Consider the following 20615-nt stretch of genomic DNA (forward strand, 5'->3'; position numbering starts at 1 on the left):
GTAGCATCTTTGAGACTAAGTGAAAGAAATGGGCAGCATGAGCTTTCGTAGACTTCAGTCTACTTCCTCAGGTGTAATGTATTTGAGGAAGTAGATTGAAGTCTACGAAAGCTGCCCATTTCTTTCTTTCGGTTAGTCTCAAAAGTGCTACAAGATCTCTCTACATACTGATTCTACAGACTAACACAGCTATATCTTTGAATTCTTGTCAATACATTAGTCCTGGCCAAACAACTCTGGCCACAACAGGATGAGGGATGAGTAGGAAAAGGGAAATGAAAACAAAGTTCTAATTTTGCTCACTAAGGAGTAAATTCCACTGAATACAATGGGACTTGCTTCTGAGTAAATATGCTTAGTTTTGTACTTCTTGCTAAATAATGTGCAAGCACAATAAGCATCCAATGTATCAAACCAACAGTTGTTTTACAGCACCATTCATGGGAAGGTAAGCAAACTTATGTAGAAATTATTAGAACCAATATGTCACCTCTACACTGTTCACAATGATTTAATTGACAAGATATTATTTTTCATCCAAAAAGACCTATTCTGTGTGGCAGACAGTGTCATCTAATGAAAGGCAATGCAGCACCTACTCCTATAACATCCACATGAAGAAATCTGAATAAGAGAAAATGAGGAAGGACAGGTTGTATACCTGTAACTGTAGTTCTTTGAGTTGTCATCTATAAACTCACACAACTGGGTGTGTTCTGTGCCGGTGCAATGCATCTTCAAAACCTTCTAGAATAGCTAGCCAAGATTTTAATCTTCATTCCTCATTGTTCCCTCCAATGTACCTCAATTTCCAGGGACACCACATGGCAGCATCCCAAGGACCAGATATGCAGGACACATAAGAGGGGATGATGGGTGGGTTTGTGTAAATTCACAGGTGACCACTCCAAGAACTGCAGTTACAGGTATATAACCTGTTCTTCTTCTTTGTGGCCTCTGTGACTCACACAATCGGATAGCCCTTATTGTCAGTGGAATGCACTCCCTCGGAGTGTGGTGGAGTCTCAGATGGATGGCCATCTGTCGAGTATGCTTTGATTGAGAGTTCCTGCATGGCAGGGGGTTAGACTGGATGGCCCTTGGGGTCTCTTTCCACTCTATGATTCTATTATTCTATGAACTGGGAGACTAACAAGCTACTCACATAAGGAGGCAGGAGTGTATGTCAGAAACATACACATTTAACAGTTCAACCATAAGAACTTATTAAATATAAAGCAACACTGCCCTCACACAGAGAGCACTGGAGGTACTAACTTTGATTTTAAACTTGAAAGCAATACTGCCTTCATAGATTTCATCATTCCTGGATCAAGAATCCAGTTTGTAATGTGATATGAAAGTCAGTGGTTGTGACTACTCAACAGCCCTGCATACATCATCCATTGGTATGCTGCTGAGGAAGGCAGAAGAAGCAGTTACTGCTCTGGTAGAGTGGACTTGGAATCAAATGGGCAGTTCATTTTTAGCCAGTCCATCGAAACCATCCACTTTGAAAATCGTTATGACACTGTTTGGCCTAGCTTCGAATCCAAGTAGCATACAAACACTATGGTATTTTATCTTTAATTTGACATCCAGTCACCATAGAAGGCAAGGGCTCTACGGATGTTGAGTGAATGCAGGGCCCATTCAAACTCAGAGGTATGATTTTGCACAAAGGATGGTAGAACAATATACTGATTTAAGTGAAACAAAGAGACACCCTTAGGCAAAAAATGGTATGTTAGGACAGAGGGCAACTTTGACAAGACAGAATCACAGGTACGGTTGGTCAACTTGCAATACACACAGTTCACCAGCTCTTCTTGCTGAGGTGAAAGCAGCCAAGAAGACAGTTTCCCAGGTAAGTTACAGGATGTCACTGGCTCTAAAGGATTGCTGGACAGTTGTGAGAAAACAAGCTCCAGACTCTAAGCAGATATTGGGCCTGATACTAAAGAATGGAGATTTTTGTAGCCTCTCAATCAGTGGATTCTGGAAGTAGGAGAGCTGACCAGTAAGCTGAAGTAGCGAAGAGATGGCTGTGAGGTAGCATTTCAGTGATGATAAGGAGAGCCCTGAATCCAAGAGCAATGTGAGAAGGTAGATGATACAATGAGTAAAAGTTCTAGATGGGGTCTGGAACGGATCCCCCGGGTAAAAAAAGGGCGCACTATAGTTGACAAGAGGGCAATCCATCTGGTGGCATAATGGATGGATGATATCGTGTCAGACCAGTAGCTGACAGAGTAGGAGATGGAGAGTGACACAGGGATTTGGATAGTGGCTTTTGTTGATGCAATTTTCATTGTGGTGGAACTGGTGGTAGATGCGCACAAAGTTCATGAAAGAGTTCTTGAGACAGCTGAGGTTGTGAAACAACCATATGTGCGATGGCTGAATGATGAACATGTGAAATAGGCACAGATGACAAAACAATCAACCTTGTAGCTAAAGGCAGTGATCAGTGGAGGTGATCACAAACAATATGGTAAAAGGAGACCTAAACCATTAAGTAACGTCCCCATTCCCTGATGTAATATCTCTCCATAGTTCAGGGTGACGGTAGGGAAAGTATCAGCCAGGTCTAAAATGGCTTTTATGGTGCCATCAGTCTTGAAAATATCAAATATTTCTGTGGGATATAAGGTCATGTCTTGAGGATGGTCTACTATGATACCATGGGGAAGGAGATGTAAAAGAAGAAGAGGCTGACTATTAGCCCATGATCTGACAAAGAGGAGAAAGAATCTCAAGTGGTGTGCCAGGTGAAGAAAACATTGCACTGTGACCTGAGGCTTGAGCAGGAGGAGATGTCTGCAGAGTTGTTGACTTTTCTGAAGGAATTTGATTATCTTGCCTTCAAATACAGATCCAACTTGCATCTGAATAACTTGAAGAGACTCCGTAAGTGAAGAGGGGCTTGCACAGTGGACACTTCTAGGCTTGCACCATCTTGGAACGAACATCACTCTTTGCATAATGTCTCAAATGTTTCCTCTTTTCTTTTTCTTTCCTGAGTGATGAGAAGAAGGTTCTAGACTAGAGGCAGGGAGTGTCCCAGTGTTGGTAGAATGTCTCCCAGAGGTAGAGCAGCAGGTGGTGCAACATCCCTGTGAATTGCCTTCTTAGTACCTAGGCTTGAAGCTGAAGCCTTGTGCCTGGATGATTTTGAAGCAGCATTGGAGTTGAAATAGTGTTCTGTCAGCAAACAGCTACATGCCAGTTCAGAAATGGATCTGGGTGGAATGGAAACAGTCGCCATTGGTGGTTGCATGGGTTTCAGGACCTGTTCATAAAGTAAAATCTTTAAGTACAACTCTCAGGTTTTCACTGCATGGGGTGTGACAAGAGCTGATGTTGTGCCCCTCATCCAAACGAGGTAGGCAACAGAAATGGTTGTTGCAGCTGGGAAGCTTTGCCCCACAGTCACTGCACATCTTAAAAGAGGAAGATGGCCCTATAATCTAGAAATAACATAGAGAACAATCTGAGGTCATAATCAGAAGAGTCAAAGTTTAACCAAGTCAAGGGATCTGGAAAAGAGAAGCTGTAAATAATCAAAACTGCTGCCAGATGAGCTGTGAAAAAACTATTAAGCTAAGGATTTTAGAAAGGAGAAGTTGTAAACACGCCAAGTCAAATCGTTGAAGAGAAAAACACTAGCAAAGTTTCTTAGATGCTGCTTACTTGGTGGATTAAAAGGAACTGAGGTTAATGAGTGGGAACAGTGAAGGATGGAGCTGAGGGTGGGTGCAGCTACTGTCAAAAATCTTGCCCAGCTATTCTAGAAGGTTTTGAAGATCACTGCACAGGCACAGAATGCCCAGAGACTACAAAGAAGAATTACTGTTCTCTGTATATATGAGTCTGGGGACATATCCACATTGCATGATATAGCACTCTGATATCACTTTAACCATCATGACTTAGAGTTCCCTACAAGAGAACTCTAACATTCTCCCCTCTGTAACAGGATTATTGAATTCCATCACAGATACCTACGTATGTCATGAAATAATCAATACCAGGATTCTATAGGTTAGAGTAATAGTAAAGTAGTGTCAAAGGCCTGTTACAGACAGGCCAAAATAAAGCTGCTTCGAGTCACTTTGGAGGTATGGTATTTCAATGATGCATGTGTCCTAAGAGTCCAAAAGCCACACCAAAGCCACGCTCCAGTCCTAAGGACTGGAGTGCAGCTTTGGTGTGGCTTTTGGACTCTTAGGACTCATGCATCATTGAAATACCATACCTCCAAAGTGACTCGAAGCAGCTTTATTTTGGCCTGTCTGTAACAGGCCACAGTGTTTTAATTGAGTACTGTAGATATACGTTATATTCTTATCTTTCACCTATTCTTTACTGATTGAGAACTGTACTAGTTATGATACATTAGATATTTAAAAGAGTTTTGTTGATCTGATGTCACTGTTTCTTCAAATTAGTTTGAGTGTTTACTATATTTTCAGCTATTCAGTCATTCACATGCAAGGCAATCAAAAACAGATTTGGGCTGGCATTCCGTTGGACAATATGAACTAGAGCAGATCAGTTTAAGCAACTGCTGAATAGTGAATCAACACATAAGCAAATCTAAAGAATTCAATGGGTCTATTCTAGGCAGAACAAAAACAGAAATTAGGTCTCTGTACGTTTTGCTGTAGGCCACAGGCATATCTCAGTGACAGTCAACCTTGTGTACTTAGAAATACAGTGGAGCCAGTGGTCCATCACTGCATCCATTACTAAGTACAACATGAAAACTGGACACCCATTAATTCTGTCTGCAGTGTCCATCTGAGAAGTTCGATTGCAGACCTTGTGGATACAATATCTACCCTAATTTTTGAAACGTATCAATTTCTTTCCAACTGCTTCCCCCCCCCCCTTTTTTTTCCACCTAGCTTGATGAAGAGTTCTTGAGAAATTAAAAGCATGCATACTTCTGTTTCATTTTAGTTGGTCTTGGCCAACTGTGGGTTTCATTTTGACCCATTGTCAACTGTGGACTTCATTTTGACCCATGAACCAGCAGGGGTGTCTTTGATTCATTAAAAACAATCGGTACAATTCTAATAATATCCCCCAGACAAAATGACTTTGTTATGCATTATGTTAAGATGTATATTCTACAGATGCATACTTCAAGTAAATATTATTTTGACATATGGGTGCATCCGCACTGCAGAAATAATTTGGTTTGACGCCATGTTAACATTCTCAGTGCTATGGAATTCTGGGAAAAGTACCTTGTTGTGGTACCAGAGACCCATAGCTTCCATAGCATTAAACCATGTTTGTTAAAGTGAGGTGAAAGCTGATTATTTCTGCAGTGCAGATGCAGCCATAGTCATCTGATAGTAATACAGCCCAACTCACATTCATATCCTATGTATTTTAATCCCTACTGCCCCTTCTTTACTTTCTTCCCTTCCCTTACATTTTTAAAATCTAGTACAGTGCGCCCTTCCCTTACGCAGGGGATCGGTTCCAGACACCACCACCCCCCACATAAGGGAAATACCACGTATGCTGGAGCCCCATTGAAAACAATGGGGCTTGTGCCTGCGGCACGGCATGCACACCACTGCCTCTTCTGGTGTGTGTCTTTCAGTGTATAGACGCCAGAGCACTGTAAAAATATTTTAAGAAGTGATCAGAAACTGCTGTGGTTTATGTTTTCGACTTCAGCAACAAAATATGTTTTGTGGTATCTTAAAAATTAATAATATAAGCTTTCACAGAGTAAAACCCACTTTACCAGCTGCCATGTTAAATCAGTCTTTCAGGTATCAAAAGATTATTTTAATCTTTTTCTGCAGTACATAATTATATAGTTGGCTCTCCATTTTCACAGGGGATCCATTCCAAATCCCCACACAAAAACGGAGGCTCGTGCATATTCAAGCCTTATAGCCCTGGGCGCGTGCGCCTGGAAATAGTGGAGGTCACTCTCCATGGATATTTGAGGGCGCAGATCTGAGATCCGCAAGTTTGGAGAGGCTACTGTACAATTAATTGTGAAATGTACAACAATTGCTGTTCAGATACTCCAATTCAGTTATAAGCAAGTGGTTCCAATAGGGACAAATAAAATCATGATCAAGAATACATGAAGAATGCAAAAAGAACTGAAGTGATTTCCAGAATACAACAATAACATGGGTTAAGATATCAATAAAGACAAATAATTTCTTTCTGGAATTGCAGGTTCTAAAGTTAACTGAGGCTGCATCTGCACTGCAGAAATAATCCAGTTTGACACCACTTTAACTGCCATGGCTCAATGCTTTGGAATTCTGGGAACTGTAGTTTTGTGAGACATTTAGCATTCTCTATCAGACAGCTCGGATGTCACAAGAAACTACAGTTTCCAGAATGCCACAGCATTGAGCCATGGCAGTTAAAGGGATGTAAAACTGGATTATTTCTGTATTGTGGATGCAACCTGAGTATGGATTCCTATTCACAAGTCCTAACAGATCTACCACTGTACCACAACATTGAATCTAAAATTTACAGTCTATTGTGATCAGTGATAAAGGGAAAAAAATATAAAAGTTATCTGGGGAAAAACTAGTATCCTATTCATTAATGCAGTGTCAAACAGTAAAGGGAAAATGTTCTAAAATGACAAGTCAATGGCATCTCACAGCTAGGAAAATATGTAAGATTTATAATAAGAACAATGGAACCTGCTAGTTCTGAGAATCTTGGTATTCTGGGTGTTGGTTTTTTTTGGGGGGGGAGACTTTGGAATCTCTGCATATCATTTATCTATGTCATTAAGGATCCAGCTGTATAATTTTCAAGACTGTACACTGTTTATTTATAACTGTCAAGACTGTGCCTACTTCAACAACTCCAGGACCAGATAAATTACATCCAAGGGTATTAAAAGAACTGGCAAATGTAATATCAGAGCCATTGGCAATAATCTTTGAGAACTCCTGGAGAACAGGAGAAGTCCCAGCAGACTGGAGGAGGGCAAACGTTGTCCCCATCTTCAAAAAGGGGAAAAAAGAGGATCCCAACAATTATCGTCCAGTTAGTCTAGGGTTGCCATAACTGAGGAGCTCCGAACCGGGACAAATGTAGGACTCCCTTTCCCGGCCTCTATGGAGGCTTGGACCTCCATAGAGGCCGGGAAGGAGGGAGGAGAGTGCCCGCGATCGGCGCGATCGCGGGCGGCCCCCACTCCCTTTCCCGGCCTCTGTGGAGGCTTGGGCCTCCATAGGGGCCGGGAAGGAGGGAGGAGAGCGCCCGCAATCGGTGCGATCGCGGCGATCGCGGGCGGCCCCCACTCCCTTTCCCGGCCTCTGTGGAGGCTTGGGCCTCCATAGAGGCCGGGAAGGAGGGAGGAGAGTGCCTGTGATCGGTGCGATCGCGGGCGGCCCCCACTCCCTTTCCCGGCCTCTGTGGAGGCCCAAGCCTCCACAGAGGCCGGGAAGGAGGGAGCGGAGCCAGGCCGCCTCCCTCGCCGGCGGAGGAGGCCAAGCAGGGAACGGAGGCGAGGCTCCTTTCCCTGCCTGGTGTCCGTCGCGTGGTTTGGTGTGTGGCCCGGGGGCGGGGCCAAACCGGGGCGGGACCGTGCGGACCTGCCCCAAACCGGGAAAGTCCCGCCCCCTGGTGGGATATGGCAAGCCTAAGTTAGTCTGACATCAATACCAGGAAAGATTTAAGAGCAGATCATTAAACAGAGAGTCTGTGCACATCTAGAATGCAATGCCATAATCACAAAAAGTAAACATGGGTTTCAAAGAAATCATGCCAGACAAATCTGATTTCTTTCTTTTTTTTTTTTTTTTTTTTGATAAAATTACCAGCTTGACAGATGAAGGGAATGCTGTGGATATAGTATATCTTGATTTCAGTAAGGCCTTTGACAATTCTTGCAAACAAGCTTGTAAAATGTGGGCTAGACAAGGTATTTTTTACATGGATTTGTAACTGATTGACCAGCCGAACCCAAAAGGTGATCAACAATGGCCCTTTTCATCCTGGAGAGAAATGACCAGTGGGGTCCCACAGAGCTCTGTCCTGGGGCCAGTGCTATTCAACATCTTTATTAATGACTTGCATGACAGTATTGGGGGCATAGTTATCAAATTTGCAAATGACACCGAATTAGGATAAGTAGCTAATACCCCAGAGGACAGGATCAAAATTCAAGATGACCTGAACAGGCTAGAAAGCTGGGCCAAAGCTAACAAAATGAACTTCAACAGGGAGAAATGTTTCTACTATATTAATCAAACAAGAGAACCTTAGAGCTCCAAACTTCTCATGTGGATTATACTTTAGGAAAGACACTATTTGCAAAATGGCTCTTTAAAAGGCAGGGCTTTTCTAGACAGAAGTATATTAGGTAAATATTTTAAATTTTTTTCCTTCTTCTTAAAATAACTATACAATCAATTCTATGTTTTAGTGTTAGTAGCATCAAACTGCTCCGCATCTAAATAGTAAAACAACTTTCAAAATTATATAAAATGGAGCAAATATGAAGGTGGAATGAAACCAGTTATTATCAGTGATGTCACAGGTGAGCAACACATCTATGAAGCTCTGCACTTTTAACTACTATAGTAGAAAGAACAAATTCTACATTTTCCTAGCAGGAAAGCACTATGTTCATAAATTGCTAAGAAAATGCTATTACCCCACAACAACTAGTCTTCCTTGAGAGACATGACTTAATTTCCTATGGTAATGGACAATCCACTTCAATCTGGCAAAAGCAGGACACACACAATATAAGCTATGAGAAATCACAATAATCCTTTAAAAGCAACAAAATGTCTTACAATTGTTGCCAAGTATGCATCTCCAGTTTGTAGGCCATTCAAACTCTTAAAGGAAAACTGGTCAAATGATAATAATATGATTGGTTTTTTATACACACATAAAATGCTGCATGAAAATTGATTCACAAGAAGACATCTTACTCTACATCATTTCTCATTTTATCACTGTATTTTGTGCAGCCATATCTGTTTACTATGATTCTATCAGTAGCTGTACTACATATATATTTATACAAGCTTCCAGCCTTAAAATAAAACTACGTCCAATAGAGGCATAATTAGGTTCAATTAAAACATTAATTCCTATATCTTTGATCAGAAAAAATATGCACTGACTTCTATTTTATTTTATTGCTACAGGTTAACAGAGCTGATACACAGATGGCAGTTGCAGCATAGATACTGCCCTAGTGGTGCAGTGGTTAAGTGTCTGAACTGCAGCCACTCACTCATGAACCACAATGTTGTTAATTTAATACCTTCAGAGGTTGCTGAACTGAATACCCACCTTGTTGGGGGCAATTAGCTTACACATTGTAGGGGATGGTTAAGTGCACTGATAAGCAGTATACAAATGTACTTGCTATTGCTACTGCTATTTTATTGTCTAAGCTATTAGCTCCATATTTTTGTGTGTTTGAATTTTCTTTTGTCCAGTTCTTTTACATTGTTTTGGATACTATCCTGTTCTACTGCAATCCTTGTCTCAGCTGCAACATCTACTTTTGTAAATTCTGTTGTTAGCTACCCATTGTATGAGATACCTTCAAGCCCTCCGATCCTCCACTGCTCTGCTTAGGTCTTTTAAATTGAGGCCTGTGACCTCCCTAATTGAATCTAGCCATCTTTCTATTACCTCCTACCTTTCCTAGCATTATTGTCTTTTCCAATGAATCATAACTTCTTATGATGTGGCCAGAGTATGACCGCCTCAAGTTAATCATCTTGGCTTCCAAGGAAAGTTCAGGCTAGATCAGCAAGGGCTCATTTGTTTGTCTTTTTGGCTGTCCATGCACTCTTCTCCAGCATCATAACTCAAATAATATAATTATGCTGTTTAAGAAGTATGAGGGGAAATAGGCATTCCTATTCTAAACCTTTGCAGTAATGTGCTTCTAAAAGCAACATAAAACCACTGCTGCGCTGATATTACCAATCATAGGTACACCATACTTCTAACTATTCACCTTCATAGGCAAGTGTTAAGAATCAAGCTGCAAGATTTGTTGTCTTTTGTGGGACCTGATACATAAGCAGAATTCAGTTGAAATACCCAGAGCAATGATTCTCAACTGTCGGTTATATAGATGTTTGGGACCTCTGCACCCAGAGTCTCTGGATTAGTCATGCTGGCTGGGGCATCTAAGAGATGAAGTCCAAATGATTTGGATGCCCAACTGTTTAAAATTGATAATCTAGAATAATACCTGTGAGAATATACTACAGTTGTGGAGCAACACTGAACCAGAGATCTTAAATTTAATCACTTACTAATTTCTGGTTCATTCAGTGACATTAAAAAGTCCTACAAGTTTTTAAATTTAACTATATGAGATATAAATTAGAAGTAATTTTAGTTAGCAAATACACTTTCAGTCATTTTATTTATTTCAAGTAGAGAAAAGTTTGGCCAACATACTATTTACAATATTAAAGTTAAAAATAAAAGGCAAAGTAATTACATACCATTCTTACCTGTAAGGGTAAGAGTGTGTTACTGTTGTTGTCTGTTCGGAAAACATTATCTTCAATCCAAGTTTTTGGAGTCAGTGATGGAGTAGAACGAGTAAATTTAGGGGGAGCTATGACGTTACCGGAAAACGGCTTCTTTAAGGGAGAGATCTGGTTCATCGTTCCTGGCATTCCCATGTTTCCAGTTCTACGATGGTCTCTGCCATGCATGCTTCCCCAAGACATATTTCCTGTGCTCCATCCACTACTCTGATGGTTGCTCCAGGGTGATGGTTTCAGAAGAGGCTAGGATGGATATAAGAAAAAGGTTATGTTTAAAATATATTTGATGAAAGTGAAATAATAGAGTCTAATCCTATACATAGCTACTCAGTAACATTTACTCCTAAAGAAGTATGTTTTGCAATAAAAGTTCAAGGGACTTTTACCAATGTACTATGGTGAGTTCAGGCCAAACAAATAAACAAAACCTCTTTTCATTTCTGTACAGATTTAGAAAGAGTAGGCCATCTTGGCTGAGGTTGTCTCCATCTGAGGTACTGTTATGATGCACAAGGGTTGCACAATGGTGGTAAGGGGAGACAGAATCTGCCACCTCTGAACAGCTCCAGTGCCTTCCTTCATTTATTCCCATTGCATATGTGTCCCTTTCCTGCTTCCTGCCACCACACACACTGGCATAACAACATTATTCTGACCAGTATTTCAGTACTCTTATGTTAATACAATTAAAGATGGAACTGATCCAAAGAGTCACAAATCAATAAATAACTTGTATAAACTGATTAGCTTAATATGGGGCCCATACAGACAGGCCAAAATAAAGCTGTTTCGGGTCACTTTGGAAGTATGCTGTTTAAATGATGCATGCGTCCTAAGGGACTGGAAGCTGCGCCAAAACCACACTCCAGTCCTTAGGACTGGAGCATGGCTTTGGCATGGCTTCTGGACTCTTAGGACGCATACATCATTTAAACAGCATACTTCCAAAGTGACCCAAAGCAGCTTTATTTTGGCCTGTCTGTATGGGGCCATAGTTTCAACACCTTCTTTCAATCTTAATGAGTAAAAAGAGATAGAAATGCATCTGGTTTGAGATGTGTCACTGCCTGCCTCACAATATTTTTCTGAAGAAAATATCAAAGCTAATCGTAGTCCATATTTTTCATATTCTGCAGGAATAAACTTGTGGGCTCACTGGCTCTCAAATCAAGGAACATATCTTGTTTCCTGAACTAGAATATTTTGTTGAAACTGTAATCCAGAATCTCACTGTCCTTCATCTCTACCTCTATCAATTAACTTTAAATCTGTGGCATCTAACATATGAAATCTAATATATAATGAAGGTCATGTATATTCAAGAGGCAGTACGTTGTGGTGGTTTGAGTGCTAGACTAGGACCCTGGGAGACCAGAGTCTGAATCCCTGCTCAGCCATGGATGGGTGATCTTGAGCGAGTCTAGAAAAACCCAATATAGGTTCATGCTAGGGTTGCCCTAAATCAGAAATTAAAGGCACACGACAACAAGATGAGTATTCATTCTTGTTCCAGTTTGATACCTAGTCACCTGCATGATATTCCTAACCATCACAACCAAGCTAGCAAATTTCTGTTTCCAAACAAATTAAGCATAATAGAAGCATAATGTATTGGACATATACTGAGCACAATAAAAACATGAATGAATAATTAACAACAAATAGTGCCATTTTAATTTACAAATGCAGTACCAGATACAGAAGACTGGGATTAACCACAAATCTCTTCTGGCAGCAGAAATTCCCTTCTGTTGACCAATTTCAGAGATCTGCTGGCTGAGATTGCTCAACAGAAAGGCCAAAAATAGGGGGAGAAGATGTGGTATGAGGGAAGAACTGAGCTATAACAGATTCAATCCTCTTTTACTTCAGGGACACATTCACAAGACCACCACAAACCTAGGCCAGCATGTAAGTAATCATTTCCAACATTTTTGCTGGAAAGAAAGAAAGATTCAGTATAGTTTCAGAAGCCTAGTAACCAAGTCAAATCTTTGGCCACCTTAGCCAGTTAGGACTGCACTCTGAAGACACAACTAAAATTATACAACTGCAATAGGAAAAGCAAAAAGGGAGGTCTTTCATACTACAGTATGAAAAAAGAAACAAAACAAGGTAAAAAAAATGTTAAAGTATATTCAATATTTATGTTTTAAAAAAGTTTTTTACAGCTTATGTTACATCATCATAAGGTATGGAACAAAATGGCTTCTCAACAATACCAATATAGGAATCCCGACAGCTATACAACATGTCAGCTTACAAAATTAAAGTTATGTCAAATTAACATATAGTTTTCAAAAAATCTCTCACATTTCAAAGCTGGGCAACTTGTGAAACTTCAACTGGCTATAACTATTATCAGCCATCATGACCAAATGAACTTTAGTCCAGCAACATCTGAAGAGTTGCCTACTCATAATTTAAAAGAAACCATGTCCTAATATATGCTTATATATTTATATGAACATTTTGCAACAGCAGCAAAAAGTCTTCTAACTTGTTTTTTTCAAAAATTAAGTACACTATACTTCAATTCAAAAGTGCGATGTGTCATGAAAAAAAGCAGATTTGTAAGTAACTTTAATTTTAAAAACCTATTAAAATCCAAACCCACTTTGGTAGGATAGCTAAGCAGATATTCTGCAGATATTCTGTATAGAATTACATGGACACTTTTGAATATTTTGTATTCAGTTTAAAAGATGAAATATCTGTAACCTACAACAAACAGAAACAGTGAAGGTATCCAAGATTTACTACCATCTTGATCTGCTGTGAATCTTTAACTACTTCACCCTAGAATGTGCGGATATAATTGTTATCATTTTCTCCACACTTTGGGAATTTACATTCCTTTGGCAATAGTGTCCCCATTTTCAAATATCCCAGTGTTGCAGAGGAAATGCTGCAAACAGTGGCGGGTTACAGACGGGCAGGGGAAGACGTCTTGAAGGTGTCTTCCCCTGAATACGGAGCCTCCATACCGCCCGCCCCGGGGGCGTGGCTAAGGTGGATGGGGCTTCCACACTGGGGGTAGCGAAGACGCCTCACCTGGGGCCGTTTCTTACCCACAGCTTCCATACCGCCGCCTTGCAGGACGCTGCAAAGAGAGAGGCAGCTTCCACACGGGCGGCCAAAAACGCGGCTTTTTTTTCCTTTTACCGGCTGGCGGATGTGCAGCTGCGCAGCTGCGGCGGTCAGCACCGGCGGCAGAAAGCGTATGTGCACATTTAAAGTGCCCAGGCCCCTTTAAACTTTTTCCCCCGCCCTACCCAAGAACAAAGGTGGCCTCCTGCCAGCTGGTGATGGCATCCTTGCCAGCTTGCACGTTGCCAGTCTCACTGGCATCATGGATGCCTCCTCTCCTTTGCTCCCCATGCTCTTGCTGAATCTGCAATGCACAGCCACAGCTGTCGCCGCTGCCACTGCTGTCCCCCTGCCATCCCCCATCACCTCTCTTGTACATATGTAAATATTTAAAGTTTTAATGGTTTTTTATTGTTAGGTGAAAATGGCGCAGGAATGTGTGTAGGGGTTCACTTTAAATTCCAAACTTTCCACAATTCTAGCAGCGCATGCATACATGTTGCTCTAGGGTTAGGGTTACGAGCATTAAAATAGAGTGCAGCTGTGCCGCAGCTTCCACAGCTGCCTGGCATCTGACGCTGCAATTAAAGCCTGACTGCAAACCGTCCATGTCCCGGGACCCCGACTCATTATGCGACGCAGCAGACACGGAGCTTTTAAATGGGCAACTTAAATTAGCGGCGTAACAATTCTGGCGTATCGGTGCAGCAGCTTACATACGGAGATGCGCACGTACGCCGCTTATCAAAAAGAAGCGGGGAAAAAGCGGCACCTTTTTAATGCCGCTTCTTCCCGCTTGGGGCGTGCGGGCGGCGCGTTCATGACAGCATTCAGGTAAGGCCCGTCTAAAGGCTACACCTTCATGACGTCATGAACACACCCCTTTTTGCCCGTCTGTAACCCGCCAGTGTTGCCAATTTCCGGAGAATTCCCCAGAATCTGGGGAATTTGATTAATTTCTTTCCAGAGATTTTGATTGAATAATCATTATAAATATTGGGGAATTCCGGGGATTTTGGATGTTAGTAAAATATTCCAGGGAATACCTTTGGGGCTTGTTGGCAACACTGATTGCAAAACACAGGGGTGTTTCCCATAACACCCTGTTTTCTGCAAATAAAACCAGGTTTTCTCTGCAGGAAACCCATTTTATGTACAAAAAAACATGTTGGCTTTTTCATTGTTGTGGGTTTTTGCACACACCCACTAATGCATTTTTTCCTCTACAAAGTAATTCTTCTCACAAACATTTTGGGGTGTTTGAATAACTGGAGAAAAAAAATCACATAATTTTTGCTGGTTTATTTCCAGGCTGTTAAAATTCAGTTTTTCAACCTGGGAACAAATAAATATGACTATTTTTTCCATCCAAAATAACCATCATTTAGAAGGCAGTAGAGTAATTTTTTGATGGGGTGGGGGTGGGATTGGATATCCCTTCTGTATTTCTCGGTTTGTTCACAACTGGATTCATTCATTAAAAACTGAAATTGAAAATTAAAATTTTATTGTGATCATGCTATTAAATATTATTCATAATTCATTTTTAAACTACTGCTAGTTATGCAGTTGGTTCTAAAGACTAATCGTAATCAAGTATGTGGCATTTGACCTATATCCACTTTCAATCCCATGCAAAACCACTGACTCCATAAGCATCTATAAAATAGCAATTTATGTGGCCATGCCGTTCCAAGGAGAAACATTTGAAAGACACATTTCAGATTAAGCAGCTTTGTAAGGATTCAATAATAGGATTGAGGGGGAAACATTCCAGCCTAAAATATAACCATATAAAGCATAATTTCATTACAAAAGCAAAACAATGTAGGCTGTCTATGACCAACCCTCTGTTAGAAGAATCTGTTACAAGAATCTTCTGTTACAGAAGACGATGTGAAACTGTAGACTTACCTTACTGTTAGTATATTACTAAATATTCCTTAAAAGGCTCAATTAAAATAAAAACCATAACACTACTCTACCAGCCAACTGTAGAAAAGATCTCATTTCACCCATAAAGTAGCAGTAAATAAAAAGTAACCAGTGTGGTGTTGTGCTTTGAGCACTGGACTATAAGTCTGGAGACCCGGGTTTGATTCCATGGCAAACCACTGGGTGACCATGGGAAAGTTACAGACTCTCAGCTCAAAGCAAAGCCCATGATAGGTTTGCCTTAGGGTTACCATAAATCAGAAACTACTTGGAGACACACAGCTCAAAGCAAAGCCCATGATAGGTTTGCCTTAGGGTTACCATAAATCAGAAACTACTTTGGAGACACACAACAACAACAGCACATAAAAAGTAAAGTGCTGCATCCGGGAAGACTGGGACAACCTGAAATACCACAGGTTGCATTATGGTTGGTTATGCAAGCTACTTAGCACACAGCTCAAAGTTGCAAAATCAAATACAAACTGAAATTTGTTTGCAGACTTATTTAAAAACAGGTATGTCAAGATACTTGGATTTAAGTTGCTTTAACCCAAAGTACTGAAGTGTTGATTGGTTTGTCAGATTCGATCTGTTACTTGTGTTGAGCTTACTCAACATCAAGTCTTTGAACACTTGATATTTAAAAGACCACAATAAATCAGTCTATTATGCTTATTCGATTTTTTGGCTCTTCAGTTCATTGGGCAGTTATGATATTAGTAACAATGCTATCAAATTCATTAAAAATTAAACTTTCTTATAGAAAGGGGGAAATAGAATGAAAGTGACCTACAGTCAATACAGCAATGCAATGAATCTCTCTTAAACAAAACCAACTTGACATTTTCTCAACTAAACTTAATCAGCTTCATTACCCACTTACACTTCAGTTCTATGAATACTTATCTAAGTGCAAGTGTACTGAATACAATGAGCTTTACTGCCAAGAAAGAGCATATGATTTAATCCAAATATGGTTTAAATATTTGAAGGGATGTCATGTTGAGGAGGGAGCAAGCTTGTTTTCTGCTGCTGCAGAGACTAGGACCCGGAGCAATGGATGCAAGCAACAGGAAAAGAGATTCCACCTCAACATTAGGAGGAACTTCCTGACAGTAAGGGCTGTTCAACAGTGGAACAAACTCCCTCGGAGTGTAGTGGAGTCTCCCTTCTTGGAGGTCTTCAAACGGAGGCTGGATGGCCATCTGTCGGAGATGCTTTGATTTGGATTTCCTGCATGGCAGAATGGGGTTGGACTGGATGGCCCTTGCAGTCTCTTCCAACTCTATGATTGCATCCATTCTCCAAAAGCTGGAAGTGGGCAAATTCTGGCTTGTGGGCCCCAAGTGGCTCTTAAGCCCCCTTTTCAACTTGTCAATGCTCCCATGAAACTTTATTTTAAAAACAACTATGTAAAAAAGCCATGAGAAATGTTAATCAATGGGAAAAGGAACTAAACGCATTGCAGTCCATTTAATAATACCTGTAGATAAAATTGCCGGTTAACTTCCTTTCAAATCAATTACGTAAATATCATAGTAAAGTCAATTTAAGTACTTTTAATCTTCATTTATATATAAATATAAATTTAATAGTAAATAACGAATGGGAGATTATATCTGTTAATAACAACTGTGGGAAATTGTAATGAATTTAATTCTTAACAAAGAAATAATTAACTTTAATTAATTTTTAATTTAACATACATGTAGCTAGTTTTTATGCATTTTTAAACTAAACAAACCCTATAAAAACAAACAGAAGACAGCCCTCAACTACCTGTCAACCTGAAAAGTGTTTCCCAGACCATAACAGCTGCCCAACCTTTTAGTTATAGCCTTATCTTAAAAACCTGTTTTGTCTTTCCAGGCCTATTTTATACAATAAGGAACACACTTCCATTTATCCAGTCACAAAAGCCCAAGTCAGACATGATAAATAAGGTTGAGTCTCCCTTAGCCAAAATGCTTGAGACTAGAAGCGTTTTGGATTTTGGCGTTTTTCAGATTTTGGAATATGTGCACATTCAGAATATTTTGGAGATGTATACACCTTTTATATACCGGCTGAAGGTAATTTTATGCACAACGTTTTAAAACAATGTTGTGCATGAAACAAAGTGTGTGTACACTGAACCATCAGAAAGTAAAGGTGTCACTCAGGTGGAAAATTTTGGAATATGTCAGATTTAAAATTTCAGATATGGAAGACTCAACCTATACCCATGTCAAGATGATGTCTACACACAGGAAGGCTGTGGTGGATTACCAAGTGTACCAGCAAATGAACCTAAGATGACCCACACTCAATGATCTATGCACAGAATTTACTATATTTATTTGAATTAAACCAGAGATCCTATTCAAGATTTCAGGGATGTGTATAAAAATCCTTAAAACTAGAAGTACAGTAACTTAGGCCTGTTACAGACTGCCAAAATAAAGCTGCTTCGAGTCTCTTTGGAGGCATGCTATTTAAATGATGCATGGGTCCTAAGAGTCCGGAGGTCGCGCCAAAGCCACACTCCATTCCTAAGCACTGGAGTGCAGCTTTGGTGCAGCTTCCGGATTCTTAGGGTGCATGCATCATTTAAACAGCATGCCTCCAAAGAGACCCGAAGCAGCTTTATTTTGGCAGTCTGTAACAGGCCTTAAAATGTTTGAATAAATATGGATGGGTGTTTTTTCCCCTAGTAATGTAAGCTCCAGAAGAGGTTCTTTAAGGAATGTATGTATTCTACAGGCAGAGTACTGTTACTATTGCTGTGAATGCCCCTTCCTCTGTTGCTAAAATAACATACTTAAGATAAAGGATCTGCCCTCTGATACAAGGATTGGTTTTCTGTCCCGTCACTGAGGTACCATTTGTGCTGGAAAGTCACTTGCATTGTCACAAGGGCTCCCTTGTGAGTACATGGGACAGGGAGGCCCGATATGGAGGAAAGAGCACTGCTTGTCTGCTTCCAACTCCAGAGAAAACTGGGCTGTCTTGAAGCAAAGCACCCTGGGTCCCACCATGACACACAAGTCAGCTGGCAGAATGTCACCGTGAGCCAGTGTGACGTAGTGGTTTGAGTGTTGGACTAGGAGACCAAGGTTCAAATCCCTATTCGGCCAAGGAAATCCACTGGGTGACCTTGAGCAAGCCATACTCTTTCCCCCGAAGAGAAAGGCAATGATAGACCCTCTCTGAATACATCTTGCCAAGAAAACCCTGTGACTGTTTGCAGTCGACCTCAAGGTGCATTAGCAATGGCACAAAGTGTCACTGTTGTGAAATTTTGCGGCACAAGTGTGTACACTAAAGATCAGTCAATCATACACAGATACACCCGCCTGCTTTAGTGGACTGATACCTCAAGTCAGCTATCTTTAACCCCTTCCACCACAGTTCCCCTTTCTGCAACTTCCCTCTTGGGATTGCTCCAGCTCAGGGCTCTGGCAACCCGTCTCCACACAACAGAGTAACTTGCACAACATTTTCCTGCCACTCCAACCCATCAGGGGGATCTACAGTCTGCCAAAAATGGGAAAAGAAAAAAACAAACACACTAAAGGTGGATAGATATCCACTTCTGGTTTTGAGAAATGGCTTTTAAATGAACATGTTCAGCAGGGCAGAGAGGTCCTGCGACCCATTTAAAAGCTGAAATGCGGCTTCTAGAGGCTTCCTAAAGCTGCAAGAAAAAAAAGGAGGTCTGAGGAGGCCAGGGCAGCAGAAAATGAGCCTTCAGAGTCAAACACTATCCTAGCCTTTTATTGCTGTGTGCCTTCAAATTGTTTCCAAATTGTGACTAACCTAAGGAAAATCTATTACTGGGTTTCCTTGGCAATATTTGTTCAGATGGGTTTGCCTTTGGCCTCCTCTGAGGGTGAGGAAGTGTGACTCAGCTAAGGTCACACAGAGGGTCTCCATGGTCTCCAGGGTCACAACCCAGCACTCAAGCTAGTATAACCCAGTGGCTTCTGTTGTTGTTGTTGTTGTTGTGTGCCTTCAAGTCCTTTCTCAGTTACGATGTCCCTATTCCCAGGTTTTCTTGGCAAGATTTGTTCAGAGGAGGCTTGCCACTGCCTTCCCCTGAGGCTGAGAGAGAGTGACTTGCCCAAGGTCACCCATTGACTTTCATGGCCGAGAAGGGAATTGAACCCTGGTCTACAGAGTCGTAGTCCTGCACGCAAACCACCATAACAAGTCAGCTTGCAAACAAAAGACTTGGATGCTCAGAGCTGCTGATAAATAAACCCTCCTTCCAAAGCTGTCTAATCGATGGCCTTGTATCAAGTGGAGGTGAATGGGCCTTCTCCTTTAACCTGAGAGGCCTTAACAACTATGGAGTTAAGGGGCAAGCGGGTGAACTGAAAAGGAAAGAGGAGGGTAATTTGTCAACTTGTTTATAAGGAAATGGAAACCCTATGGGTTTCAGTGTCTTTTTTCCCCTTTCAACACTCAAGCTGTTTCCTATCCGCAGGGGGCAAGATAATAGGTTTTGAGACCGCTTGATGGTGCCTGGATCTGGAATCCTGGGGATGACAGTTTATTGTCATTAATAATAATAATAATAATAATAATAATTATTATTATTATTTAATGAATATAATTATTTATATTCTCTCTAAAGATGCCAGCCACAGCTGCTGTCGAAACATCAGGAGGGCAAAAAACCCTCTTCTGGAACACTGCCACATAGCCCCCCAAACCCCACAAAAATCTATAACATTATATTATAGATTATATTACATATTACATATATATTATATTATATTATAATACATTATATTGTGAATCCAAAGGCTTTCATGGCTGGCATCCATAGTTTTTTGTGGGTCTTTCGGGCTATGAACCCGTGTTCTTGAAGAGACAGAGTTGACCAGAGAGCTGCACCGGAGGACCCAGAGATTCCTAGAGAGGCATTCGTAGCTCCTCCAGCGCAACTCTATGGTCAAAATCTCTGTCTAGCAAGTGTTGACCATAGAATTGCACTGGAGGACCCAGAGATTGCTAGAGAGGTGTCCTCTCAGCTAAAAAGGAGACTACTAGAGA

At 40.9% G+C, this 20615-nt stretch overlaps 1 protein-coding gene across 8 annotated transcripts in view; it reads right to left on the reverse strand.

The window, feature by feature from the left end:
• CPEB2 (cytoplasmic polyadenylation element binding protein 2) overlaps positions 1-20615 on the reverse strand; it is a 68834-nt gene that overhangs the window by 47030 nt on the left and 1189 nt on the right. For 5 of the 8 annotated variants that reach the window (XM_089524781.1, XM_089524784.1, XM_089524782.1 and 2 more), the window contains exon 2: positions 10500-10790. In XM_089524781.1, coding sequence (XP_089380907.1) covers positions 10500-10790 — 291 coding nt within the window. The remainder of the gene's footprint in view (positions 1-10499; positions 10791-20615) is intronic. The other 3 variants (XM_089524785.1, XM_089524783.1, XM_089524779.1) reach the window with 1 other exon arrangement.

The sequence above is a fragment of the Sceloporus occidentalis genome, unplaced genomic scaffold (assembly GCF_023333645.1).
Source record: "Sceloporus occidentalis isolate IW3139 unplaced genomic scaffold, rSceOcc1.0.p SCAF_5, whole genome shotgun sequence".
Classification (NCBI taxonomy): Eukaryota; Metazoa; Chordata; class Lepidosauria; order Squamata; family Phrynosomatidae; genus Sceloporus; species Sceloporus occidentalis.